Here is a 27,465-nt window from a genome sequence, read left to right on the forward strand (position 1 = left end):
TAATAAGATATTCTTTATTCTATAAATGCATCCTTTACATACATTAAATGGTAAATAATACTTAAGTCTGTCATGTTTTTAATATCTCACGGACTAGCTCAGCATATCAAGCAACTTTTTATATACTAGCTCAACAACGTCTGTAGCCCACAGAAAGTCTATGTGATTAAACTTCGCGAATGGCACTTTATAAATAATTGGTTTCCTTGGTAATTCGTTACTTAATCTCATCACATCCTAAATCGGAAAATGTAAAATTATAACAAAAAAATACCAGTATTTAAATATCTATATCCTATCAAAATGTATGAAATACATACAACAGGACTAGATAACCAATCATTATCGCCGCAAAACAATGTGATTGGCACTGTAATTTTTGATATATTGTATTTAGGTGGTTCGGTGCTCTTATAAATCTCCATATTTCGCTTTGCACCATAGTCATATTGTTTGAATTCTCCAGATTCTATTCCTTGGCCATAATGAACCACGGTCTTCGAAGACGTACCAGCTGGTGCATGGTTCAAAATCACAGGCAACAGCGTCTGCAACGATCCGAGATTTGCATAAATAATCAAAAGCTAGTGTAGCAGATTTCTACATAAGTCGTTGTATACTCACGTAATTAAATTGCGCTTTGTCGAACCCAGTAAAAACAAACAGCGAATTAGCACAAATTTTTTCCTCCCAGGATTCGAAGGTACATAAATATTTTGATAGGAATTTTAAAACTTTATTTTGCGGTAACAACTCACCTTCCCCCAATAGGGAGAAAATAATCTAAAGATCAATATAAAAATATTACAATGAGAATTTATATGTTACGTTGAGAATATCATTGAAGTTATTTATTTATTATTTATTTATTATCCTTTTTACCTTATCATATGCAAGCGGAGCTATATATCGTAAAGGACTTTTTACGTGATTCATAAATACTACTGGAGCAAGACTGTACGTTGATTGCAACAGTCTTGCTATTTGCGGCCGTTCGCTAGCCATCACGTAGAAACATGTTGTACCCATCGAGAATCCAATATACGCTCTCAAAAAATTTTCCTTCAGTTTTACGATGTAAGTGATCATCGCCGGTAGATCATAGATACCTGACTCGTGCCAACTAAAAAATTTGTTATTATTAATGTAATAATTATACATAATTAATATAATAATTATATACATATAATTATATAATTTATTTCTGTAATATCCTTGTTAATTATCTTTTGTTATATGAAACAAAGTTTTTTATTTAAATTGTTACCGCCAGCATATTACTATACGCCTTATATAATTATGTATAATATACCGTTCTCTTGCATATTTTTAATCGTTATCAACCATTTCTTTTTTTACGAGTACCTGAAGTCCCAAAACTTTAAATCTTTGTGAGATAAGGAGACATGAGCTCTTGAGTATGTATTACCACGAAAATTTCCGAACCATACATCATAGCCGCGATCAGCTAATAAATAAGCTACAATAAAGAAAAAATATTATTATATGATATAAAAATCAATTAGTATTTGTAAGCTAAAAGACAATTTGTGTTTTTGTACCGAGAGATTTCCCTTTTCCAGATACAACCCAATCTGCAGAACTACCTAACAGACCATGTTGCAAGAAAATCGCGGGAGATCCAGGTTTCCCTGGAATTCGATGCATCGTCAATAGATAACCATCTTCCGTTAACGTTACATGTGCTTCGGCTGGATAACCGGCTTTTCTTATCATCTGCAGCTAAAATAAAATAATTCAAATTAATAATGAATAATCATTACTCACTAACTACAAAAATATAAAATACCACAATGGACAAAGAAAAATTACATTATGCATATTATACTATTGTCTACATCTTAAACAGTTAAAATTATCTTTAAAAAGTCTATCCAGAATCGTAAAAATCTACACACAAATCGAATTATAATGCATTTGAAAATATTAATTGTTACACTATAATGTGTTTAATTGTTTCAATAACAACGACAACAATTTTTTTAGAGGAAGAGAGAGAATCGTATTTTACTTAAAAAGAATAATATTCTTAATTATGTATGTATATAGATGTTTATATGTTGGAATTGTGTTATATCATAAAAAAATATTGCTACCGTCGCATTTTATTTCACCATGCATTAAGCATGTTAATGTGATAAGTATATTCCAAATAGTTAGTTAACACTAAATAAACATACAAATTCATGTACTAATTAGGAAACATAACATGTTTTGCAATTTACAGTTTAAAAAATGAATATATGTAATAGGTAGTACAGAAACTTTTCAATTTAAACCACTTTACTGTAAACTATTTTTCAATTATAATAATTACAAATGTTTGTAAAAAAGTATTTGAAAAGTACACAAAAAGTAAACATGCTTTTAGATAGTAGGTGTATTTTCTAGAACACTTTGCATGTAATTAGATATTATTTACACTGGTAAATAAGTTAAATACGTATGCTACTCCGTAATCAAACAATAAACGATGTGCGTATCTTTTATTTCTGTAGCCAATTTTTCTTATATTTAATAGCGATAAAATTAATAAAATGAAGAATGTAATTCTACTTACTGTATTAAGTTCCTCATCTGGGTTGGGATTTTCATTATGATGAAATAATTTGCCATTAAAATTGGACGAAATCGCAGAAGAGAGAGCACATAGCGATAAAAATATGACGATCTGACCTTTCATTCTAAGAATATTGGAAAACGGCGAAACAAACACTTTATTTGAAATGTTTAACAGCAAAGAAACAAAAGAAAAAGCTCCATATAATACACTTTACTTGAGACATTTAATAGTGAAGATGTGATGATACTGCCGCTCAAGTTGCTCTCCGTAAGGTGAAATATTATATGTACATATTTGTCATCCTCTTTAGCACCGAACTTTATCACTATGAATGAGTTTCAGACATTATACGTTAATCACAGTTTGTGATTCACGGTCCATTTCAATGTCGAAAAATTAATTCATTAATTTGTTTTAAATTATACTAAAATTCAGTGTTTCTCCGTTGTTCGTAAGATCTGAAAGCTTACGATGTAAGTAAAATTTGCATATTTTGTCTTATATATAGTATATCTACCGTACTTCGCGAGTAGAGAGAAAAATAATTACACGCATACATCTAGTTATCTGAAATATGTCATACATCATACATTATATTTTATCACTTTAGATAATTTATTCATTTTCGAAATAAATTTTTTATGTAAAAACCAAAAGTCTCTCTAATATTTATTTACTTATTGTTTATATCTTTGTTTACTATTTTTAATTTTGATAATTTATTCGCTATCTCTAATTTCTACAATATAAATATTTTATATAAGTATATATTTGATATACATCTTTTTGATACAAAAAAATGTACAAATCAAGCCATAATATTTTTTAAATCATTCTTCCATTTTTGATATAAGGTTCAAAAATATAATTGAATTTCATATTAATGATCATAGTTCACGAATCATGGATAATATTTGCAGGTAATATTTATTTTCATTACTTATTAAAGAAACAAAATTATGATTAATGATAGATAAAAAATATATGTTATAAAGATAATTATGTTTATGTTTGAGGTTATGTTTATGAAAATTTTAAATACATTGTATTATAATGTCTCTTGTTTTCTATTACACTAGTCTTTAAGTAATCAGAACAAATGTATGTCAAACACTTATTTTAACACTGTTAATTGTTTAAATAGTGAATAAATCCATATTAATAATTATATTACTATATGTACCATAGAATAATACTGTCATATTCATGTGCTTGTAGATGTAGGATATTCACTTTATTACTTTTTTATTGATATAATTTTCTTAACAGAAACGTTATTTAAGGTTTGTAAATAAAATATTGATTTAAAACAAAAGTGTTAAAATAAATGTTTAATAGAATACTACATACTTTCAAGCATATGTATTTTTTAAACGTTTTCTTAAAGCCGACAAATCATTTTGTCATAATTTTATTTCGTTTGATCAACACATTTAATAGTTCATAGAAGACCTACAAATATAATACTTCTATAAAGATAGTCTAAATTGTATTACTTCCAATATATTACGCATATGTTTATTTCAAACTACTCAATGTGAATGTCAAATAAGAACCGCATAACCTTAAAAAGCTATAAACATGTGATCTTACTTCTGATAAGAAAACTTCGGTAATCTGAAAATTCTAATTTTTTAAAAATTGTGTTGGCTGGTAGCGGACCTAAAAAAAGAGTTCAGCTATTTTTTTGCCTATTTTCGATATTTCATGATGAAAACATTCTTCGAATATAGATAGATGATACCCTATTGCCCTTTGTATCTTTAAAACTATAGTAGATATAAAAAAGATGGTTATAATAACAATTAACGCAATAAAAAATATTTGTTTATATAAATATGACAATGATATCTGACATTCAAACATAAATAATCCAATGCACAGATCTTACAAATTTCTTGCTTTGATATAGCTTTTCATGTGTACTTATAAATACAATGATGTTTTGGAATTTTATATCATATGCAGCATTCATAGATTTCTTCACATTATTTGATAAGTTTAACATATTTAATATATTCATTTGCATTTATTCTACATAATTTTCGATGTGACAGAAAATTCTAAATTTTTCACAATAACAGTGGTGGTAGATTTTTTATTTAAACAGCAAATTTTTATTACTCTAATAGCATCATCTTATAAAGCATAAAAAACCATTCAATTTTTATTCTAACCTTTTTTTTATATCTATTATACGCTTGAAGATATACTGGGAAATAAAATAATATCTACTTTCATTCAAGGGATGTTCTTACCCTAAAAACCTGAAAATTAATAAAAAAGGAAGATCAAAATTTTCTGGTTACCAAAGTTCCGTTGTGGATATCGTATTTGAAATTGTCTTTCATTTGCATTTCAGCTGATAAAAATGAATGAAGTAACTTTACCACCCTCACCAAATTGGTATTTAAGTAATATTCTTGCTTGTTCTTTTAATGGTACTATAGCATGGGGTGCTAGAAATATAATTGTTATTGGTAAACTTAATGAAAATGATAAAATATTACAATACTCTATTATTAAGCATGGTCACAAATCCAAGGTGACATGTCTTGCATTTACTCCTCAGTTTGAAGAAGTAAATGCTAATTTAATAGCCTCCACAGGAGATGATAACACAATTAAAATATGGAATTCAGAAACATTATCTGTAACTTATACTTATCTCTTAGAAAATGTAATGTAAAAATGTTTCTATATTAATATACATATATGATAAATTTATAGTGATATTATATTTAAAATATTTTTTAATTTCAGGATAAACAAGCAATAGGCGTAGAATGGTCCTATAAAAATCCTTATGTTATATATGCAGCAACTTCTGATGGTTATGTATTATCATGGAATGCTTATTTTAATACTGTTTCTTCAATTTCATTAGGAAAAGTGATACCTACTTATATTTCTTCTTGTCCTCATGATCCACATCTTGTAGCTGTAGGCTCAAAGAGTGGATTAGTTTATATCGTTAATTTTCAAGATAAAGGGAAAGTAGTTTACAAACTTAGAGGACATGATACTGAAATAGTTAGCTTATCATGGTGTCCCTCAAAAAATAATGTAATAAGAGGAAATTTAAATGAAGATTTACTGTTAGCTTCAGGAGGGAAAGATAGGTAATTTAAAAAGAATATATGTGCTTTTAACTATAATTTTAATGTGTTCATTTTAAAATTGCAATGTGTAGATCAATTTTCATTTGGAAAGCTGGTGGAGATGGACGTTATGAAATGACAATTTCATTGCCTTCAGCACCTCTTGATTCTCAGCAGCATAGAAGTAAATTAAATGCTTCTGTAGGTAATTGGGTAGTAGTTCACTGGATAGAACCTAGACTATTGCTTACAAGTTCATGTTGGGGTGAATTAATCTCTTGGGATTTATCAACAATGATAAAAGGGAAACCTAATGTCAAAGTAATACATGCATATCACAACAGGGGTTTATTTTGTATTGCGCATGTACCAAATACCCAAGACATTTCAGAAGAAAATTGGAGAATAAGACAAAGGTTTTTATAGATATATATAATTTATGATTAAATATGATTATGAAGCAATTATAAATTTTTGATTAATTGTAGACATACAATTTGGACTGTGGCACAAGATCGAAGAATTATTTGTTGTGGAATAAAAGAAAATAATGTTGAAATAGATTATGATATATTTACACAAAGTGGGTTTGTTTATTGCATGGCTGCTTGCCCATTAGACACTTCACATATTGCATTTGGTGTTGGAGATGCAATGTTACGATTATGGAATTTATCAGCAGCACATGATACTACTTTTGATATAACTGTCTTATGGCAAAAGATTAAGGGAAAAATTCGCGCGGTAAGACCTGTATAATAGTTTCAAAAAGTCCTTTCTTTATACATTTCCTAGATTATACTTTCTAGAAAATTGAAATTTACATAATTAATAGATAGCATGGCATCCTGAAAAAGAAAATTTATTGGCTTATGCAACTGATGAAGGTCGAGTTGGTGTATTTAATATAAATGGAAATAAATCACCTACATTGTACAGACAATATCATAGAAGTGTAATATATACTATTGGTTGGGGCCCATGTCCAAAAAATAAATATGTTTTATACTCTTGTGGAGAGGGAGAGCTTGTGTATTATGACTCAGAAAAAGTTACAAATGAAGGTAGTATTTTTTATTTTTTAATTAATAAATTGCAACATTATTATATCATATTTACTATAAAGCTATAATTTCTCTCAACTAGAACCAAAATCTGTATTGAAAAAAGAATGTACAGAATTTTCTTGGAAGCCAGATTTTTCTTGTTTGGCAGTAGGATTTGAAAATGGGTATGTTTTTAAATATGTTGTATGAGTTCCATGAAAATAAAAATTTTTTTGTTTTTAGAACAATTTCATTTCTTAATCGAAAATTTGAAACACGTGGATGTGCTAAGTTTGCAACAGAAATGGTGCATTGCTTGGTCTGGCATCCTGAGAGTACAGCAACAGACTTGACATTTTCTCAGCTAAAAAATTATTTAGCTGTTGCTTTTGAATCATGTACTATACTTATTTTCGATTTAACTAATTTTATAGATCATTTTGAAAAAATGGAAGATTCAACTAATAATGAAAATTTAAAAGAAAAATGTGATATTTATAAAGTGCATGAAATTGTAGCTTCTTTAACTGGACATGTACAAAATGTTGTCTGTTTAGCATGGAGTCCACATGTAAGTGGACATCTAATATCTAGTAGTTATGATGGAACTGCACAGGTATTACAAATTATGTATATAACTATGTAAATATCACCGTAATAATATATTTAGGAATAATAAACATTTTTTGTAAAGATAAGTATTTACATACGAGTACTATTGGTTTTTAGATATGGAATGTTAGAACACAAGAATTAATAGCTACATATACAGGACACAATGGCCCAGTATTGTGTTGCATGTGGAGTCCATTAGACCCTGATTTTATTATAACAGGCTCTGCAGATTCTACAGTACGAATATGGAGAGTTGCTTATAATTTGCCACAAAAAAAAGAATATAAAAAATTGCCAAAAAAAGCTAAAAAGAAACAAAATGAAACAAATAAAATTGTGGATACTATTGAAAATAGTTTACTAGAATTAACTAATGCTACATCAGAATGTTCTATTTCAGGTATTTCTCAAACTGTATAAAGTATAACAATAATATTGATGAAAGTAATAAAACAATATGTTATTATAATACAAATAACAAATATTTATCAATTTTTTCAGAGTCGAAGACAATGATGATAACAGAGACAAAAAATAAAAAAGTACGGCCATATTTCTCAAAATGCCCTAATACAACATCTCGAAAAACACTTTTACTTCATTCTCTTTTAAATGTCGTAAAAAATATGAAAAATGAAAATTTTAATATGGAAGATGTTCAGAAAGATGCTTCGTATCATATGATACCAATATTATTTTCATCGCAAGAAAATTTTATATCTTATTTAACTACTGAAAGTAAGTTATTTATTATTTAAAAAAAATGCAAGCTACCTATATATATTATATTTGCTTTATCTTTTATCACTATATAGAATCTGCTCATATTGAGAGAAATAACTATGATGTAATCACAGAAATGGATATATGGTATGATAATCTCAAACAGAATTTAGAAGAAGCTGCTAAAGAGAAACGTCTCAATGACTTTCTTGTTTCACTTTCAGCTAGTCTGTCCATGAAGTATTTTTTCTTATTTATCTATTTTATAAAATGCAATTAAAGTCGCCGTAAAAATAATCTAGCAATAATGTATTGCAGAATGTGGAAAGATATGTGTGAACTATATGCATATCAATTAGTAACTGAAGGCAATCCTTGTAAAGCAGTGTCATATTTACTTTGTATACATAAAACCTACAAAGCTATAGAAGTATTTCAGGCTGCAAATTTGTACAAAGAAGCATATGTTCTTGCAAAATGTAGACTTGAATCTGATGATCCAGTACTAACAGAAATATTAAAAGAATGGGCAAAATATAGTGTAAATTCAGGCAATTTCGAGCAAGCAGCATGGATGTAAGTTGTATTAATTATATATATAGTTTTTAATGTAAATTATGTTTTTATTTAAAAATTTTAATTATGTTATATATAATTTTATTTTCAGTCATACTAAATTAGGAGAATTTTCCGATACAGTAAAATACCTTGCACGCCGTAAAGATGCAGCTACGTTAATAACGGCAGCTGAAATTGCTTTTTTATGTAATGATGAAATGTCAAGTAAATCTTTAGCTGAGCAAGCAATAATTGCAACTTTGATAAATTCAGAGTATGATTTTGCACGAAATATAATAGAAAAGTTTCCATATCTCAAGGTATATTTACATATATGTTTTATGTTTAGGTTTTTTCCGTATTTTAAATAATTATTGTCTTATGAAAAATGTTTGTTTTTATTTTAGTATCAAGAAATATATTTGTTAACTTATGAAGAACTTAAAAAAGTTATTAATGGAAATGTAACTCTTGATTTGATTCAAACGTGGATAGACGGAAAATCAAATTATGGTGTATTACAAACTTTAGAGACAGTTTGCGGTGATTGTAATTCTTATTACACTGACTTGTGTCAAAATAATTTTTGCAATATTTCAGACAAGGAGAAAATGGTAAAATTCACGTGATTTAGTTTTTAACATTGTGAAGAATTGAATTATTACGTTCAATAACTCCTAATTTCAGTTATGGTTAACAATTGGTCATGAGGTTGCATTAGCAATAGCCTCTATTGAAAAAGAACAGAAATTAAAGCATATTGTTACTGCATTACATACAATCACTCAATTTGAACTACTACATCAAAAAGATTTAGAACATCTACATAGTTTTTTAATTGAAATTATCGTAAAACTAGATATTAAAAGTCCAATGGATGAAACAAGTATTTATACAAAAGCTGATTATTCTGTATCAATTAGTTTACGAGCTTATTTATGTTATGCTCTTCTAAATTGGTTTGTATATAATATAAACGAAGAATCTATTAATAATAATATACAAAATTACACCAATTTGATTGAACATTTACTTGAAGATGCATTAAATAAACAAGCAATAAGACACTGGACAGTAACAAATGAAATTAACAAATTAGAAAATCAATTAGCTTCTGCAAAATGTAAGTTACAGTAATATTGCTTAAATAAAAAATTGTTTATTAATTATTAATAATAGATATAAAAGATAAAAAAACTAACACTGATTCATTGTTAGGTAAATGTTTGTTTGTTTTTAGGTAAAATGCAAGAAGAAATTAAAACTGATCAAGATATAGAATCTTTCATGGAAAAACTAAATACATTAAAGACACAGAAGAATCAGATCCTCAATGATTTAGTTTATATCCCAAATCCTGTTATGGTATATGGCAAAGCAAATGAATTATGCAGCAAATTGTGCGATGAAACTATAAAAAATAAGTTTTTAGAAAGTATTTCCAAAATGTGGTTAGATGCTACTACATAAATAAACATGTACTTGAATTTTTTGATATATTCTTTTGATAGATACTACATTAGATACTAATGATAGTCAACAATCTTGAACTTCCTACTTTATTATTTTTATCATTCAATTATTTTTTTATATTTTTTATTTATTACCCTATTTGCATCATGGCCCTACTTAACACGTTGATGCCGGCTCCAATATTTATGGTTTTCTCCGTGGGGCGACGCCCGAATTCAATTACTACTGTTGTTTTACACATTTTTGTCCGATATATCGGTTTGTTCTCTCCGTTTCAGCAAATTCTAAGCTATGCATAGTTGTTAGTAAAACGACATCTTTTTTATTCTTCCATTTTATCGCTGCCATATCTCTTGTAGAATATCGCGTAATAATGCGCGCTTAGTGATAGAAGACAGTCGCAGCGCACGGATTAATCCGCGTTTGGATGCAAATGGGTTAATGTATTGCACGTCTTATAGAATATTGTAATGTTATATTAAACATAATTCTATGAAATACAATTTATTTAAATGAATATTGATAAATTAGATAATATGACTTTTTATTTATAAAAATTGTTTATAATTAGAAAACATTTTTTTATTAATAAAAAAGTCAGTTTTTTGTAATAAAATATTTTTCTTTTTAATTTGAAGTTATTTTCCAAAAACGAATTTCTCTGTCACTTGTCGCGCAGACATATGGTAATTTATAATGGCACGTTATTCCACCTATTAATTTAACTTGCCCACAAATTATTTCTTGTTCAGTTTTTATATTTGTTACCTTTAATAAATTGTCTGGTCTGCCTATACTTGCTACAAAATTTTCATAGCCAAGGAAGAACTTCACTATTAAACCTCCTTCAATGTGAAGAGGTTTTGATTCTAAAGGTGGACTGAAAGTAACAAAAATTATCACAAAATATATTATAATTATTATTTTGTTCATTGGTTAATTTTTAAATTTATTTTACAGTGCATTACCTAGGTTTGGATATATCCCATAAAATTAGCTTTCCAGCTGCTATAGCTGCAACTTTTAATGGGTTGGGTCCCCAATCAATAGACATTAAGGGAACAATATCTGTATCTAAAGACATAATTGCTTGCTGACTGCGTACATCATACATATGAATCAATCCATTTTTTTCACCAACAAGGAGCTTGCCAGATTTTTCAAGATGAAAACTCACACTCATTCCTGGAGATGTTAAGTAAAATGTAGATATACATTTTTCATCTTCTTTTACAGCCCAAAGTTTACAAGTGTGATCATCAGACACAGAAGCCAATAGTTCACCTTCGGTTTCATAACAAATTGAATTTATATAATCCTTGTGTCCTTCCATCTTGTATTAAAAGAAATGTCAATAAATTGATTCATAAAAAATAAGTTGCATTTATTATAATTCTTTAATCTCACCTGGCATACAGTGTTTTCATTCAGATCACTGCTATATAATCTTATTTTAAAATCTGCTCCAGCAACACAGAACATTAAAACTTTAGGTACAACACTCAAGGAGGTTTCTGGACTCCAAGCAATAGCATGTGGTCTAGTATCATGACGAAATGTTCTAAAAGGTTTATAAGCAATATCTTCCACTGTTTCATCTTCATCCTTGTTATACAATAATAATAATAATAATAGTTATTATTCATTTAAAAATAATGTTTTTCTTGCAATCTTATTATATTCCATAACTATTATTTTTTGCAGTGATTAACGTTTTCATAAAACTAAAACATATATTCTGAACATCTATGATTGTTTTCCAGAGATAACAAGTAAAATTTCACTATATTATTTTATTTTTCATTCATGTATTTTTATATCCAATTAGAAGATAAGTTGTAGATTATATCCTTTTTAATTTTTTGTCATAAAAAGTAATTTTCATGAAATATCAAGCAGGTATATTATGTAAATTTTGTAAATTGAAATACCCAATAATACACGTATAATGAAACTTAATGACTTTACCTGAAATTTAATAGTACCGATGACAATTTCTTCGGCTAAAGCGACACAAATTAGATGTTGAGACCATTCGTAAGGAGATAACTCAACGCAATATATCTGTTTAGAAAAATGCAACTGATATGTAGGTGGTGTAGTTAAAGCTTCGTCCATCGTGTATTCGTATTCGTATTATTCTCTTCAATATAAGAGATGAGTTCGTATTATGATCAACAAGAGATCACCGGCATAACCTATAAAACTTCCTCGCTGGATTGTATTAATTCGGAGATTGCAACGAAGAAAATATCAACGAATATATATGAAAGGTAAATGATCATAACGAATCTCTTTTTTGGTTCATTAATATTTTTATACTATTATTACGGTATATAACATTCCATTGTAATCGGAATTGCAATTCATATAAACATAAAAAACATGCACGCGCGCTATAAGATGAGGTTAGGTCGAATTTAAACCATCTAGAGGGCAGTACGTATTTTACGTATGCTATATGTAATCGTTCAACGTGCCGCATATCCCTCAGCAAGCGAACTTATTTAACTAAATATAAGATCACCGCTTGTACACGCCGCGAGTTTTTGACTCAATAATTGATCATCAGATATGAATTGACAAGCCGTATTGACAGAACTTTTGCCAAACGTGTATCTTCGATCCGTCTCGATCTACGATCGCGTTACGAGGTAGGTACCTTCTGTCAAGGCATGCTTACCAGGGCATACTACACATACTTTACAAGCTGGTTCACCTCGTGCTTTTCTTGCATTGTAATTACACAATTTCACATTATCTAATTTCTTCCTAAATTTTTCATAGTACCTGTAAACTTCGTAGCACGTGTGAAGCTACGATATCTTTTACCAAACACGTTTCTGTTTGCTTCGTTTCCGAATTTAAATTTTCAGAATGTCAGTTTACGAAATTTAACTGTTTTTCTCATGATCTTATTTTTTTTTTATAATTTCAACATTTTAACAAAAATTTTTAGAACGTTTATGACTATCGTGTTTGTCGTCATTAAAAATTATTTTACCTTGATATATTGTATTTATAAAAGTGCTTCAGATGATAGAAAAAAGTATTAATGGTTTTTATCATTTGGAGTAGAAATAGATAATATATTTTACACATATGCTTCAAAGTTCAAGTATTTGATTACTAATTGTACTTTTTATATGTAAGTTCACATTAAATTTATATCATATAAAACTCATGTATATATATTGTGTGTACATGTTGATATAAATTGAAATAAAAAAGTATGAAATGATAAAAACCTATATTATGCTTTTTCTATTTTTACATCCAAAATTTAATAAAAAATACAAATAACTATTACTTTCAATTACAGTGCAATAGGCAGGAATGGAGTTCGGGGTAGGTAATGTTGCCCAAATATCAGCAGAACTTGCTCAAGTAGTGGAGGTGATGATGTCACCAAATGTTCCACAACAGCAACGTTTGGAAGTGTATAATGCTTGTGAACGATTTAAGGAATCATCTCCTTTATGTGCACAATGTGGATTATACCTAGCTCAGAGAGCTCCAAATAGAAGTTCAGTGGTTAGGCATTTTGGATTACAACTTATGGAACATTGTATCAAATATAGATGGACCCAAATATCTCAATCAGAAAAAATATTTATAAAGGAAAATGCAATGAAATTACTTCAAGAAGGTACAGAACCATTATTACAAGAGGAAGCTCATATTAAAGATGCACTATCTCGTGTTGTGGTAGAAATGATAAAGAGAGAATGGCCACAACAATGGCCTACACTACTTGCTGAACTTAGTCAAGCTTGTACAAGGGGTGAAAGTCAAACTGAATTAGTTCTTCTGGTGTTTTTGAGACTCGTAGAGGATGTTGCACTTTTACAAACATTAGAATCTAATCAAAGAAGAAAGGATATATACCAAGCACTTAACACAAATATGGCTGAAATTTTTAGCTTTTTTTTAAGATTAATGGAACAACATTTTTCAGAATTTCAAAAAACGAATAGTTTAGGTTGTACTTCTGAAGCTGCAGCACATAGTAAAGTTGTACAGGTAAATTTGTTATGAGGTTATTTATGTCTTTCCAATCAATGTTTGTAATTGTATATATTAAATTATTTTTCTGTGATATAGGTAGTACTGTCTACGTTAACTGGTTTTGTAGAGTGGATTTCAATTACTCATGTTATGGCAGAAGATGGTAGATTATTACAAATATTATGTCTCCTATTGGGAGATCCAATATTTCAATGCCCAGCAGCTGAATGTTTATTACAAATTGTAAACCGTAAAGGGAAAGCCGAAGATAGAAAACAATTAATGATTTTATTTTCTGAAGATGCTTTGAGATATATTTATACAGCAGCAACTGCGGCATCACCTGTCACTGGAACAAATGAATTTCATGAAAACCATTATTTATTCTTAAAAAAGCTGACACAGGTAAATTGCAATTTATCATAAAACATTATTATCTATATGTAGACGTAATGAAAAATGTTAATTTTTAATTTAGGTGCTAACTGGAATGGCAACTCAACTTTGTACACTTTGGGGTAAAGATGATAGTTCTAGCATTCGACCAACACATTTCAACATATTTTTAGATACTGTGTTGACATTTACTATGTATTCAAGTTTGACATTAACACATATGGCAAATGTAATTTGGATAATGCTGTTTAAACATGAACAGATAAAACAAGATCAATTATTGCTGACTTACATACCAAAATATGTAGAAAATACAGCTCCAAAACTAATAAAAGTAGCATATCCACAAGGTAGACAAGCTAATGGAATGAGCGCATATTGTCTCGCGGATTATGATTCAGTGGAAGAGTTCAATGTCTTTCTTCATCGATTCAGAACCGATTTATTGGAAGGATTTCGACAAGCCACGATGGTAGCTCCTCTGGTAACATTTACATATGTACAACAGTGGTTAACAGCCAAAATAACGAAGGGAATGGCGGATCTTCGATATCAAAGTGACCAAAATGATCCACAATACCTTGAATGGGAAGCTCTTGCACAAGCCTTGGATTCTGTTGTATCCAGAATTCTATTAATCAACGAACGACCAAGTGTACAAACTGGTCTTCAATTGTTGGAATTATGCCTTGGTTATTCTCCACAAGATCCTTGGTTACTATCTGCATTACTTTCTTGCATCAGTGCTCTCTTCGTGTTCTTATCTATGTCAACTGGTTCAATGGCTATGCCAGGAGTTGCTATCCTACCCAGAGTTCTGGAGAAGATCTTTGCTGCTCTGATATTTGAAGCACCTGGTGAAACAAAAGGTACTCGATCTAGAGCAGCAAAGAATGTAAGGCGACATGCGGCGAGTCTCATGGTTAAAATTAGTCTGAAATATCCATTACTACTCCTCCCAGTTTTTGAACAAATACATACGATGGTTCGGGGTTTAGCGAGAGAACCTAGTCCTTTATCTAAGATGGAAACTACCTTGCTTTATGAAGCATTGTTGTTGATATCGAATCATTTCTGTGATTACGAAAGACAGACTAGATTCGTTGCAGAAATAATTGGTGATGCATCAGCCAAGTTTATCGCGCTCGGATCTGAATCGTTTAAAGGGCCACTTGAATTAATGAGATTCGTAGGTTTAGACAGACCACCGGTTGAAAATATTGCGGAAGACCCTGCAGGACAAAACCGAAGCGATTTAATGATATGTATTTGTACAATACTGTGTGTTGTAAAAAGGTGCTCCATCCCTGATGATCCAGATCGCGCTGCAAGAGGCAGTTTTGTAGCCGCGCTCAGCGAAAGTGGGAATCCAGTGTATAGAAATCCTGCTACACCACATGTAATTCCTATACTGCCAACACTTTTTGCATTGCTCAGAACAATGAATGCTCTATTCCTACCTACTGCTTCAGCAGCTTTATCAGAGGTAATAAAGACACTAATAATAAATATTTTTCTTTTCTTTTATTTTATTGAGTAATTTCATAGAGGAATATCTAATGTTTTTTATATATTTTTATTAGGGATATAAAAATGCTCATGAATTATTAGAAGCAGAAAAAGCAAACCTGTTAGGTTTAAATGTAACAAATGATAATGAACGAGCTTCTGAACCTGATCAGTCTTCATTTACGGCTTTAGTTCGAATGCAATCGTTTCTTACTACTATTCATGATTTGTGCTATCATATGTTAGGAAGTGGATGTCACATGATTGGAAGAGATTTCTATCAATTACCTGGTTTAGCACCAGCTCTCATCAATTCAGTTTTTTCTAATATGGAGGTAACTTTTCTTATATTTTTTCGTATACTATAACAGAAATATAATTATTTATTCTGTATCCTAATGACAGCTGTATGTGTTTCTTTCAGATGATTCCAGATTATAGATTGCGACCAATTATACGCGTCTTCATGAAACCTTTCACATATTCCTGTCCACCTGCATTTTACGAAAGCGTTCTTGTACCAGTATTGGCTCATGTTTCTACGCATAGTATGATCTTTTTATCTTCTTATTATCACATGGATTTTATTAATTTTTTATTTAAATACATCTTAATTTAAATCCTTTTTTTACAGTGTGCCAAAGGTTAAGCGCAAAATGGCAGTACATCGCACACCTCTACGAATCTGGCGGTTTGGATGAAGAAAATACAGATACACAAGAAGTTATTACTGATATGCTAAATCGAAATTTGACGAGAGATTTTGTAGACGTGTTGAAAGTAGCTCTCGTTGGTGGTGCTGCTAGTGATGCAACGCCTCCTGACACAATGGAACAAGATAGTGGTGGCATGGCTATAGATCCTCCTTCGTCACGTGGAAATAGTATAGTTGCCGAAGTTGTTAGTGAATTGGGAGCTGTTGTTCTTCGTCATCCATCTACGTGCCACAGTGTTGTTCTATGCGTTTTAGGGTAATCCAATATCTTATTTGATATTTAATCTATAGTAGAATTAATTTTAAGTGAAATCCTATTGCTACATCTAGGGCTTTAGCTTGGAACGATTCGAATGCTAGTCTAAAGGCTACAATGTTAACTGGACCAGTTGTACGAGCATTGGCAGGTGATGGCAGTTTAACACCAGCTATGGCTGCTCATATTATGGTAGCTATTCTTCAAGGTTTACAACTTCACGGACAACACGAAGCGAATCAAGGTTCTCTTATTACCTTGGGTGCACAAGTCTACGAATGTTTACGACCTAAATTCCCCACTATTATCGAAGTAATGCAGCAAATTCCGGGTGTTAATCCTACGGATTTGCAACGTTTCGACGAAAAGATGGCTGTAGTTAGTACTAAAGGAAATAAAGTTGAGAAAGGAAAGAAAGATCTTTTCAAGAAAATTACAAATCAGGTAAGATTTACATATTAAAAATAGAAATAGTGTACTGAAGGGTATACAGGATGCTGCATGTCCATAGAACTGGGCTGGGCTGTAGTTCTGATTTCGTTGAAGATAGAGAAAAATGAAATGCCATGATAAGATCTATGTTTGCTACTCACTTTTTTTTTTAGTGCATACAATAATGCACGGGGAGAGTGCAGTTGCATTTTTTTAATAGGTTTCTATAATTTTTGGTTAACCATTATGAATCTCTACAAAAAAGTATTATACTTAGGTGGAAAAATGCTGAGTTTAAAAGATATTTCAATTTTAATTTGATCACATTTAGTGTATGAAAGGCAAGGAAAACGTAAACACAAGCCTTCCATCCTGCGTTTTTCCTTGTTTCTCATATGCAGTTTTTCACCCAAGGACCTGAATACTTTCTTGTAGGGAATTAGAAAATGCATCAGATGGTTAATGAAAAATTATGGAGTTTCATTTAAAAAGGACTGCAATTGCACTTTCCTGGTGCATTGTTGCATACTAAAAACAAGTGAGTATCTGCATAGCATAGTATACCTGAGTATGTACTACATAAATCGTATCATATCAGTTGGGTGATTCACCCTGTATATCATACAATTTTCGTTGCAGCTTATTGGTCGAAGTGTTGGTCAATTGTTTCGTAAGGAAGTTAAGATAGATAATTTACCACGTATAGAAGTTTTTGGAAAGCAACAAGCGGTACGCGTAGATGAGGTATCTGAGAATTCGACTGATAGCGGGTTTGCGGCTCTATTTGCAGGACCTACGTAGCAGAAACTCCATTTAGATGACCATACTGCATGCATATGGTCTGAATTAATAAATAGTAATAAACCGTCGTGAAAACGATTTCCTACAAAAAAAGATTGAACTATATACATAAGGGAATCCTGTAACTAAAATAAGAGGACTTCATAGAATAAGTTAGTTTTAACTAGTACTTTGTTTTTAAATTATTCATAAAGTTGGACGCGCGCATACACAGTCTTGTGACGGAAGTGTTACACTTAACTATTTTACTTATGTACCGAATAATGAATAAAATGAAAAGAAAATACGCTTACGTGCGCGTTCAATGTCGATTGTGAATAGTTTATAAAAAGCAGAAAAGGGAAAAGTCAAAAAGACAGTAATCGGTTTTATTTATGAAGTCCACTTATTTTTAACTCGGGACTACAATATACACAAAAAACTTTGTGTTTCTCGAATATTCAGGGTGTGCGCGCGTTCGTGCATGTGTGTATGTATGTATTGTATGCGTGATGCGTATCCATACGCACGTGTAATATAAGAAGATATTCGTCGTTAAAGAAAAACATTTAGCACGTATGATAAGACAAATTACAAACAAATCTAAATAGATTATCGAATAATTGTATATTAAGTCTTACGCATTTATTACTATTTCTTTGGATTTATAAATTTTTTGTAATAATGTAAAACAAGATGGTTTTCCACAATCACGCAATGTAATACAGTTTTGTAAACAATATTTTGCTAATGTATAATACAAAGGTTGTTGATTTATATAAAACAATTTTACGATTTGGTACAAAAATTTGTATTCGAATTGATTATAATTGTTTTTAATCAGGAGCAAAATGTGTATGTTTCTCAGCACATTTTAAAAGTGCTATTTCATATGGATTTAGTTGTAAAAATTTTATTTGGGCATTTCAAAAGCATGCATAAAGTAAGCTTCACTTAAGATGATATTTAATAATAGAATGATCTTTTGTTCAGGTCATGTTATCGTCATTAAATGCGACTTTTATTTATCCTTTGAAATTTAAAATAATGCAGCATTTCAGATACTTATATGTAAATTGAATGTAATATTTCCAGATTTCGTTGTTACTTTTTAATTATTTTAGTTAATTTTATTTTATTATTGTGAATAATGCAGCATTGTAGCTATCGCATAAAAATGGATTAGTACTTTACATGACTTCCATTACACATCAAAAATAACGACGATATTTTACATAAAATTATAGATACTAATAATCATTTAATACGTGACAATCATATCACGGATTCAGAACTAACTTGACGGAGATTGTTAACAAAAAATGAAGTACTATCGCGATAGAGACTATGCTATTTAAAAGATTTATAATGCTAGGCATAGACAAAATTTTAAACAACACGAGAGTTTTCCGTTGATTCGATGTATTTGAATGATAGTTAAAATACGAAAATTTAATATTAAATTATATCTTGTTATATATAAATACGTCAATTTGCGTATCGTATTAACATCACATATGTTATAAAATAAAATTCATAAAGAACTATATTTTCCAACAAAATACTATTGAGATTAATATAAATAGAATACAAGTTTTTAATCGATTTCAAATTTTATTACTAGTTGAACTAATTATCGCTTTAGAGTTTAACAATTTTTCTCCAATATACGCGATAGTACGCACATTAAGATAACAATAAAATTAATATACTTTGCCTATCAATACTCCATTAATTTGCTTACACCTGTAATTATAATTTCGTGAAGATTGCAAGATCTGTTAACATGTTTCAACATAAGTACGAATAAGACAATGCCAGAGTCCAACACACATTTTGTAATTTTTATACATATGTATGTATGCGCCTACAGAAATGAGACATTGAAAGGGATTCATGTATTAAATTTCTAAAAATTGTCTGAAGTACAACTGCAGTCAAATGCCGAAAATATTTCACTATTTTTATATCGTCTTATATACCTTTTTACCGATATTTAAAAGAAAAGGAAAGAAAGAAAGAGAAAATAAAGTAAAATATTAGATTAAAGAATGACGGAATGATAATTTATAAAGTACGATTTTATTATTGATGCGGTAGTCCATGCAGCAAATCCTGAAACAATGTTACGACAAGAGATACCACTGAATTAATTTCTACTGTAAGTTCAACTAAAACAGAATACAAAGCTTTGCATGGAATCATTGAGTACTAACAATAAGTTTTCGAGAACCATAGCAATCTTAAAACAGATTTCTTTTAAATATACTATCTATCGTGCGAAAAATTAACGAGAAACAATATATGTATACCGAACGAGTGCTTGTAGCTAGAACAAGTATAGAAGCTGTGTTATAATGTTTAAACTGAAGAAATAAGTCTTGAAGAATGTTTTAAGATTCTCGAGATACTTCAATATAATATTCATACTTCGCAAATGATTTGACATATTTTCATGTTTAAATATAAATAGTTCTGATCTGTTATTCACGTTATGAAAGGAACCAAGTCTATTCATATAATCTTATATGAATCAAAAGGATTAATGAAAGAAAATATTAGAAAGTTCTTTACGATGATAACTAATAGTTACCTAATAAGTCACACATTTTATATTAGGAACTGTTGACAACGACCAAGCTCGGTCACTTCATATAACGTTCATCCGCTCATTCGCATAGTTCGTTCGTACATTCAGCACATAAACAATGAAGATGCGTACTATATTTGTCTCGATAGATTTTTCGCAACAATTGTTAAGACAAAATTTTATTTCTTCAAAACGATTTGATTTTGTACTTTTTTTTTTATAAAGATAGGTTTTGGTAGATCTCGCATCTGATGCTCTTAAATTATGTAAAAAAATACAGTGAATATTTCGTTAAGAATAAATATCTTTAATGAGCGAGCAATTAAAGAGTAAGGTACGTTTTTAACGTGTGTAACGTTGACGGTACATTATACCGTAAAAATTCATACAATTCTTAACGAGATCGAAATATCGCTAGAAGCCTGATCTGGAAAAGATCATATGCTCGATATAAGTGTAACGTGCAAACGATTAAATTTATAAACAATCGACTCTTCCCATCATTAGGGATTCAAAAACTGTTAAGTGTTTATCGTTGTATTAATATCGTCTTTTTCCCCTATTAATAAGAACACGTCCATATTATCTTTTCCTTTAACATAGACTTGGCCACGTGGTTCGAACTCGTATCGCTCCGAGAGTATATCTAAAGAGTTCTTGGCCACTTGTATTCTTCCAGCGACTCCAGTCGAATCCATTCTAGATGCTATATTTACAGCGTCACCCCAGATATCATAGTACAACTTTGTTGCCCCGATCACTCCAGCAGTTACGTCGCCATAATTAAAGCCAATTCTCAATATTAATTTGAAACCTAGCAATTCTCGATTGAAATCGTTTATTACTTTATGCATCGCCATGGCAAAATCTATTAATTGAAACAGATGCATATATTCATGTTCACTTTGTTGCCTAACTTGTGGGTTTAAACCGCTTGCTGCCATAAATGTGCTACCGATAGTTTTAATCTTCTCTACGTTCGAGAATTCTGGCTTTTCTAACAATTCGTCAAAGTCACCAATAAGTTCGTTAAGCACACGCAAATATTCTTTTCCACCCAAATAAGATTCATCATAGAGTTCATTAAAGTTCACTATGCTTGCAAAAATAATTCCTACAGCTTTATGATTTTGTGAATATTTAGCAGTGGTTTTTAATTGATCAGCAACATATTTTGGTATAATGTTGTGTAAAAGCCAATCGGCTTGATTTTTCATAGATTGTACACGGCTTTTGTCTCGTGCGGCTACCGCGTTTCCGTGAAAGCTTAACCGATAACTAATTTCAAATTCACGATTTAAAAACCAAACTAACAAAAGTAAAAGTATCAGATCTAAAAAAATCTCGGAATTGTATAATCTTTTATGATATCTGATTTCTGCCTCTTTTAATCTCATAAGGGTGAGATTTGTTGTGGAATTTAATAACAAATCAGGAGTATTATCGAATCCTTTTTTAGCCATAATTTCATTAAATTGATTGCTGATTAAGCCAATGGCACGTTTATTTATCATGGCTTGTGAGTAATTGAGCGAGTTATTAATGAATTGATTACCGAGATTTTCTTGATCATATAATAGATGATACATTACAAGATAAAGAAACAATACACCCATGAATGTTACCAAGAAATTTTTCATCCAACAATTGAGTTGCGTGAAATTACAAAAATGAACTATACCAACAACGATTAAGTAACCATAATAATATTCGAAATTGTTCAAATTATGAAAGTTACTGCACGTATAATTGAGAAGAATTGACGTAATCGGTAAGCCGACAAGAATTGCACCGCATATATGCCACGGGTACCATTGTGAAAAGAATTTGAAAATTCGCTGCGTCAACGTTGCATGGACCATATCCGGATATAAAAGTTGACGAACACAAAGCAATACCGCTATAATTTGAATGGTAGCAGCAGATACAAAAAAAATCATATAATATAACGTTGGATCGCAAATTAAAAAAAGCGATACTGTAACGGCAGTATAAACCAACGCCGATATCAGAATATCAAAGTATGTATTGAATCTCGAGGTAGCCAGAGTAGGTGGATTTCCACTGATACATTCGCTAACCTTATGAGCATTTTCTCTATACTCCTTTTCCATTTCTTTGTTCTTGAAAAAGAGTGTCATACTTGAAAGTGGAGGTTTCACGAAGTATGATCGTTGAGAACTTACATTATCTTGAACGCACCTTCGTGAAAAATAAAATCATACGAACTATAATATAATCTTTAAACCTATAAAGTGAAGTTGATTTACCTACCTGATTAACTGTAGGTCAGATTGTTTTCTTAATTTGTGAAAACATGCACCAAAGGTATCCGTGACTGCTGGAGGAAATGGATAGGGTGGTACTGAAGACGACGGCTCGTGAACAGAGTTCAATGTCGAACTAGAAGTATAATAGCCACTCACTCTGTGTGCTAATAAATCTCCTTGAGCCATGCCGTTCATCAAAAATAACTAAAATATGAAAATTAACTGCAGGAGGAAAGGGAACATGCTGACTATTATTGAAACTTTATTGTATTGAAGTATCTCTAATATAATTTCTATCATTAATTATAAGTTATACCTGCTGTTGTATACTACTACGTCTGCTATTACTTCTAATTCCAGAATCTTTCCTACTGCACATAGAAGAGGCACGACTGAGTGGCTCTTGACCAGACAATAAAGGACTAGAAGGTACAGGATTTGGATCCATTTCAATCTCATTTTGAGACGTATTCTGTAAAGAAATACAACTTATATACGAATGAGATAATGCAGCTGAAAATTAAAGCAAAATCTTTTATCGACACGATTTTGACCTGCCTAAATCCATTGCGATCTTCGTATGATTGAGATTCAATTTTTGATTTGTCGACAATAATTGCTTTGGGTTCTTCCATTTCTAAAGGTGTCATTTCCTCGGTAGTTCGTTGTCGTTGTAAATATTTCCACGGCTTGTTTCGCGCTTTTTTCTTTCCATAACTGGCAACAGATATCGGACTTTTATTTGCGTTCCCCTTCTCATCTGCGGTATCAGTATCTCCGTTTTCGGAATCTAGAATACTTGGCAAAGAATTTGCTTTCATTCTATAATTACTTGTATTAGTAACCATATGGAGGTAATGATATTTGGATTTAGATTGGCTATTGCAAGAGGCCAGACGATGACGCGATTGCATCAAAGGCGATATACTTGTCGGAGATGTAATATTCATTATGAACTGATTGGTGAAATCTGATTTTCGGCCTTTGATAAAATAAGTTTTAATACCTGTAATATAATACATATTTCTAGAAAGTTTTATATAATTAAGTACACTCAGACAACTTTTCTATTCATAGGAGTTTTCTACTCCCATATAATAATAATGTCAATACCATTTATTAAATCCCCTTCCTCTGTAATATATCGATCATCGAGGAAATTTAATGTTTTTTCACTTAGGTGAACTCTTCCTGGTTTTCCCGTGCTTTCTAGTTTGTTTGCTAGAGTTACATCATTAGACCAGACATCGAATTTAAATCTTTTAGTACCTACTATTCCACAGAGTACAGTTCCAGTATGCACTCCAACTCTCATATTAACGCCTTCTCTTCTCTCAATATCAAACTGTTTTATAGCTTCTATCATGGCTGTAAAAACACACATTAATTATTTTTCATATAAATGTTTCATTTCTATAATTCAGTAAAAAAGGAAGAAAGTATACCTAATCCCATTTCAATACAACATTTTGCATGATCAGGCCTTGGTTCTGGGCATCCACTTACACAGTAATAACAGTCTCCCAATGTAGAAATTTTCTCACATCCATGATGTTCACATAAATCATCGAATCTTTCAAAAAGATCATTTAAAATGCCTACCAACTCTTCTGCAGTCTTATTGGAACTCATTCGTGTAAACCCAACAATATCAGCGAATAGGATACTAACATTTTCCATTGAATGCATATTAAATGGTCGAAACAATGAGCGAATATCTGTATTATTGGACGGTATCGAACCTTTTTTTAAAGAATCCTCCCGTTCTCTTTCACGTTCACTTTCTGCCATTAACCAATCTGCGACTTTAGGCGGCATTACTGAGTGAATCATCTTCTCTTTAAGTTGTTTCTCCATTTCGAGCTGACGCCGGACCAACAGTGATTGCCCGACCTTCATAAAAGTACCACGCATCCTTACAAAAGTCATTATTAAAATATGTATACCTATCAGATGAATGCAGATCTGCATTAAGATTCTTATTCCAAGACTCGTAGAAAAATAATCGTCCGAAAATGATCGGTTAGATATGTTGCTACTTAACAAATAGTTTGACATTTCACCATTTTTATGAGTTAGTACACTTTCTTCAAATATCGAAGTTGCGTTGTTTACACCTTTCGAGGCTAAATCATTAGACGAAGCGTTTATGGTAGAATTAATACTAGCTATCGTTGATATTATAGTGGAATTTAAGTTCTTGAAAACATTGGTATCGTTCAAAACTCCAGATATCCTTCCAACTATATTTTCTTGATTTGACTTTATTCCAAGAGCAGATAACAGTTTTGAATCCTGTGAATACGATACTAATTTCATACTTGCAGTTGTAGATTCGTTGTCACCGTGCATCACATTAGAAAATTGATTGATATTAAAGTTTTTCAGAGTGGCATCATTTTCTATCGAGGTATTTAATAAAATATATTTGCTAAAAAATTCTTCTCTTGCACTTTTTGTACCATATAGGTAAGCAGTCAAAAATTCAAATAGAAAAGAATAAACCATCGATATTCCCACACAAGCATATAGTGGCATTGGCAAGACAGTGTAAATCAATAACAAAATCTCAGAACAGAGTGCAAAATGTCCGACTAGAGTTAAGCCATCTATATAGGGTGGTACTATTGTGAGAAAAAGTAAAGACAGGATGCAAAGCATGGATGCAACTCCTAATGAAATTGGTAACACATAACTTTTATAATAATCACTATGTGTTAGATACAAGACTGCTGATACCATTGCTCCAATAGCAGTGAACACTGCTGCTATAGCTGGCCATGTTGTAGTATTGTATTCTGCTCCAATTACAACAAAATATGCCAGCCATGTCAAAGAAACCAGTAAAATATATGTTAGAGCATACCTAAAAAATAATATATATTAATATTTGCTTCTATGAATTTAACAAGTATACAACAGTGTATTATATACCGGAATCTTAATCTAATTTGTGGAAAGGCACTCCTTTTAAATTGTTCTTCAAGTATTTCTGAATCAAATCTAGGATTCCACCAAGATCTTGGAGCTGCACGTTCAAATGGTACTGGAAGGCTAATTCCACAACATCCAAGTCCTTGTCCACTGTGTGCCAAATATGTTTGTATATATGGTGCTAAAGATATATGAATTTCATCTGTAGCATCTTCGCTATCATCCTTAGCTCTTGTAAAACTAACAGATGAGCTTCGTTTTCGATTTAAAGGAGGAGTCATACTTGACATTTAAATTGCACTAAAACCATACATAATCTAAATTTATATTTATTATAAATTATTATATATATTATATATTATAAATTTATATATTAAAAATGAAACTAGTTTTATTACAATATATGTATTAAAAAAAAAGGAAACAAACACAATTACAACATTACAATTGTAACAATATAATTTAATAAATACATTATAATTTAATTTCATAGAAAGTTATTGTTACAAAATAAAACATTATCTAAGAACATATTCTACTAATGTATTATTTTCTGTATTCTACTAGAAAACAATGATTTTAAGTAACAATCAAATTTTTAAAGTTTTGCATTCTTCGTGATACAAATAAGCTTATAAAAATTATATTCCATATAGGATTTATACAATTATTAAGAAAAGGTGGTTATAGATCATTTCTTTCAAATGACAGCATGCTCTTTAACTTTATAACACTATGACATGATTCTTTAATAAAAATAAAGTACATGTATAAGTATGATAACTTTAATACCAAGAAACTTACAGCCAGTCAATTCACCTTGATCACTGGCGAAATCGCCACAAAACTAAGAAAATCATCCTCCCCGCTGACATCGGAGGTTCTTCCTGAAATCAGCTCGCTTCAAAAAATGCCATTTTCATTCTTTTTGTTTGGTATTCTCAGTGTTACCGAGAAAAATTAATATTATACGTATCAGTAACAGTTCAATCGAATTTTTCTTGTAATCAATTTATTATTGTGTATAATTAAAAATTATTGTTTGAACGTTTCGAATTTTCTCTTCCGTAATGCACCATGGCCATCTTGAATCTATCGATGACAGCGCCCACGATTAGAAAGCTCATGCGTTAAAAATTAACTCGTGCTTTACAGATAATAAGCTAAACCAGACTGAACTGAACGTACAGAGATTCGATATTCGATATGGGGAAATATTTGCCGCGAAGTTCAAGACATTGTTATGTAAGACATTGTAATGTATGTGCAACCTTAAATGATATAAAATTTATATAATAAATATATATATATATACAATCCACAGTAACTACACAAAGTATTTGTACATATACTTATTTTTGTCAAGTTTATCATTTATATCAAGTTTTTATAGACATGTAAAAGTACTACTAAATAATACGAAATTTAATATACTTGGATTTATAATTAATTGGTATTTTTATAGATACCATATA

At 30.5% G+C, this 27,465-nt stretch overlaps 5 protein-coding genes across 16 annotated transcripts; 2 read left to right on the plus strand and 3 right to left on the minus strand.

Annotated features, from left to right (window-relative positions):
* On the minus strand, positions 1-3,752 carry LOC100740326 (lipase 3). 5 transcript variants are annotated; one of them, XM_033324714.1, is made up of 9 exons: positions 3,627-3,752; positions 2,799-3,042; positions 2,582-2,705; positions 1,563-1,743; positions 1,366-1,480; positions 883-1,123; positions 625-783; positions 321-548; positions 94-237 (listed from the first exon to the last, which is right to left on the minus strand). In XM_033324714.1, exons 3-9 carry the CDS (start codon positions 2,702-2,704, stop codon positions 94-96), a joined length of 1,191 nt encoding a protein of 396 aa, XP_033180605.1. In that variant the 5' UTR covers position 2,705; positions 2,799-3,042; positions 3,627-3,752. The 5 variants fall into 5 exon arrangements, with proteins under 5 accessions (XP_024228051.1, XP_033180605.1, XP_033180606.1 ...); XM_033324715.1 differs by having other exon boundaries at positions 2,799-3,049; positions 3,627-3,742; XM_033324712.1 differs by lacking the exon at positions 3,627-3,752 and adding an exon at positions 3,134-3,279.
* Positions 3,377-11,477, plus strand: LOC100740451 (gem-associated protein 5). Of its 4 annotated transcripts, XM_033324710.1 has the most exons (17): positions 4,036-4,196; positions 4,947-5,264; positions 5,348-5,706; positions 5,778-6,101; positions 6,168-6,429; positions 6,521-6,749; positions 6,832-6,916; positions 6,975-7,347; positions 7,461-7,746; positions 7,848-8,084; positions 8,162-8,309; positions 8,388-8,645; positions 8,737-8,947; positions 9,035-9,241; positions 9,315-9,750; positions 9,868-10,105; positions 11,061-11,477. In XM_033324710.1, the coding sequence occupies exons 2-16, from the start codon at positions 4,956-4,958 to the stop codon at positions 10,095-10,097; spliced, it is 3,954 nt and encodes a 1,317-aa protein (XP_033180601.1). In that variant the 5' UTR covers positions 4,036-4,196; positions 4,947-4,955; the 3' UTR covers positions 10,098-10,105; positions 11,061-11,477. The 4 variants fall into 4 exon arrangements, with proteins under 4 accessions (XP_012249283.1, XP_033180601.1, XP_012249284.1 ...); XM_012393860.3 differs by lacking the exons at positions 4,036-4,196; positions 11,061-11,477 and adding an exon at positions 3,377-3,504 and having other exon boundaries at positions 9,868-10,097; XM_012393861.3 differs by lacking the exon at positions 11,061-11,477 and having other exon boundaries at positions 9,868-10,126.
* On the minus strand, positions 10,666-12,317 carry LOC100746323 (nucleoporin Nup37). The gene is made up of 4 exons (XM_024372360.2): positions 12,069-12,317; positions 11,508-11,705; positions 11,069-11,433; positions 10,666-10,980 (listed from the first exon to the last, which is right to left on the minus strand). Exons 1-4 carry the CDS (start codon positions 12,216-12,218, stop codon positions 10,728-10,730), a joined length of 966 nt encoding a protein of 321 aa, XP_024228128.1. The 5' UTR covers positions 12,219-12,317; the 3' UTR covers positions 10,666-10,727.
* LOC100746438 (exportin-5) lies at positions 12,266-19,389 on the plus strand. 3 transcript variants are annotated; one of them, XM_012393845.3, is made up of 9 exons: positions 12,266-12,373; positions 13,423-14,123; positions 14,205-14,513; positions 14,587-15,990; positions 16,088-16,348; positions 16,438-16,561; positions 16,648-16,984; positions 17,059-17,428; positions 18,056-19,389. In XM_012393845.3, the coding sequence occupies exons 2-9, from the start codon at positions 13,437-13,439 to the stop codon at positions 18,215-18,217; spliced, it is 3,654 nt and encodes a 1,217-aa protein (XP_012249268.1). In that variant the 5' UTR covers positions 12,266-12,373; positions 13,423-13,436; the 3' UTR covers positions 18,218-19,389. The 3 variants fall into 3 exon arrangements, with proteins under 3 accessions (XP_012249268.1, XP_003485525.1, XP_024228126.1); XM_003485477.4 differs by lacking the exon at positions 12,266-12,373 and adding an exon at positions 12,561-12,754; XM_024372358.2 differs by lacking the exon at positions 12,266-12,373 and adding an exon at positions 12,775-12,838.
* Positions 19,199-27,133, minus strand: LOC100746561 (adenylate cyclase type 9). 3 transcript variants are annotated; one of them, XM_033324709.1, is made up of 8 exons: positions 26,795-27,131; positions 25,991-26,290; positions 24,502-25,922; positions 24,170-24,424; positions 23,615-24,062; positions 23,373-23,528; positions 23,061-23,189; positions 19,199-22,988 (listed from the first exon to the last, which is right to left on the minus strand). In XM_033324709.1, exons 2-8 carry the CDS (start codon positions 26,278-26,280, stop codon positions 21,308-21,310), a joined length of 4,380 nt encoding a protein of 1,459 aa, XP_033180600.1. In that variant the 5' UTR covers positions 26,281-26,290; positions 26,795-27,131; the 3' UTR covers positions 19,199-21,307. The 3 variants fall into 3 exon arrangements, with proteins under 3 accessions (XP_033180600.1, XP_003485526.1, XP_012249267.1); XM_003485478.4 differs by having other exon boundaries at positions 23,061-23,260; positions 23,611-24,062; positions 26,795-27,129; XM_012393844.3 differs by having other exon boundaries at positions 21,308-22,988; positions 23,061-23,260; positions 23,611-24,062; positions 26,810-27,133.
* Between the last annotated feature and the right edge of the window lie 332 nt (positions 27,134-27,465).

This window comes from Bombus impatiens, unplaced genomic scaffold, assembly GCF_000188095.3.
Source record: "Bombus impatiens unplaced genomic scaffold, BIMP_2.2 scf_0060, whole genome shotgun sequence".
Lineage (NCBI taxonomy): Eukaryota > Metazoa > Arthropoda > Insecta > Hymenoptera > Apidae > Bombus > Bombus impatiens.

Excerpts from the sequence above, each read along its gene's own strand:
- LOC100740451 (XM_012393860.3), top strand. The coding sequence starts at position 4,956 with ATGAATGAAGTAACTTTACCACCCTCACCAAATTGGTATTTAAGTAAT. Across the intron at positions 5,707-5,777 it reads GCTTCAGGAGGGAAAGATAG|ATCAATTTTCATTTGGAAAG; the intron begins GTAATTTAAAAA and ends TGCAATGTGTAG. Across the intron at positions 6,750-6,831 it reads AGAAAAAGTTACAAATGAAG|AACCAAAATCTGTATTGAAA; the intron begins GTAGTATTTTTT and ends TCTCTCAACTAG.
- LOC100746561 (XM_003485478.4), bottom strand. The coding sequence starts at position 26,280 with ATGTCAAGTATGACTCCTCCTTTAAATCGAAAACGAAGCTCATCTGTT. Across the intron at positions 25,923-25,990 it reads CAAATTAGATTAAGATTCCG|GTATGCTCTAACATATATTT; the intron begins GTATATAATACA and ends ATTATTTTTTAG. Across the intron at positions 24,063-24,169 it reads GGAAGGGGATTTAATAAATG|GTATTAAAACTTATTTTATC; the intron begins GTATTGACATTA and ends ATTATATTACAG.
- LOC100746323 (XM_024372360.2), bottom strand. The coding sequence starts at position 12,218 with ATGGACGAAGCTTTAACTACACCACCTACATATCAGTTGCATTTTTCT. Across the intron at positions 11,706-12,068 it reads TCGGTACTATTAAATTTCAG|GATGAAGATGAAACAGTGGA; the intron begins GTAAAGTCATTA and ends TTGTATAACAAG. Across the intron at positions 11,434-11,507 it reads ATGAAAACACTGTATGCCAG|ATGGAAGGACACAAGGATTA; the intron begins GTGAGATTAAAG and ends TTTTAATACAAG.
- LOC100740326 (XM_024372283.2), bottom strand. The coding sequence starts at position 2,704 with ATGAAAGGTCAGATCGTCATATTTTTATCGCTATGTGCTCTCTCTTCT. Across the intron at positions 1,481-1,562 it reads TGGAAAAGGGAAATCTCTCG|CTTATTTATTAGCTGATCGC; the intron begins GTACAAAAACAC and ends TCTTTATTGTAG. Across the intron at positions 1,124-1,365 it reads TTAAAGTTTTGGGACTTCAG|TTGGCACGAGTCAGGTATCT; the intron begins GTACTCGTAAAA and ends CAAATTTTTTAG.
- LOC100746438 (XM_012393845.3), top strand. The coding sequence starts at position 13,437 with ATGGAGTTCGGGGTAGGTAATGTTGCCCAAATATCAGCAGAACTTGCT. Across the intron at positions 14,124-14,204 it reads CACATAGTAAAGTTGTACAG|GTAGTACTGTCTACGTTAAC; the intron begins GTAAATTTGTTA and ends TCTGTGATATAG. Across the intron at positions 16,349-16,437 it reads CAGTTTTTTCTAATATGGAG|ATGATTCCAGATTATAGATT; the intron begins GTAACTTTTCTT and ends TGTTTCTTTCAG.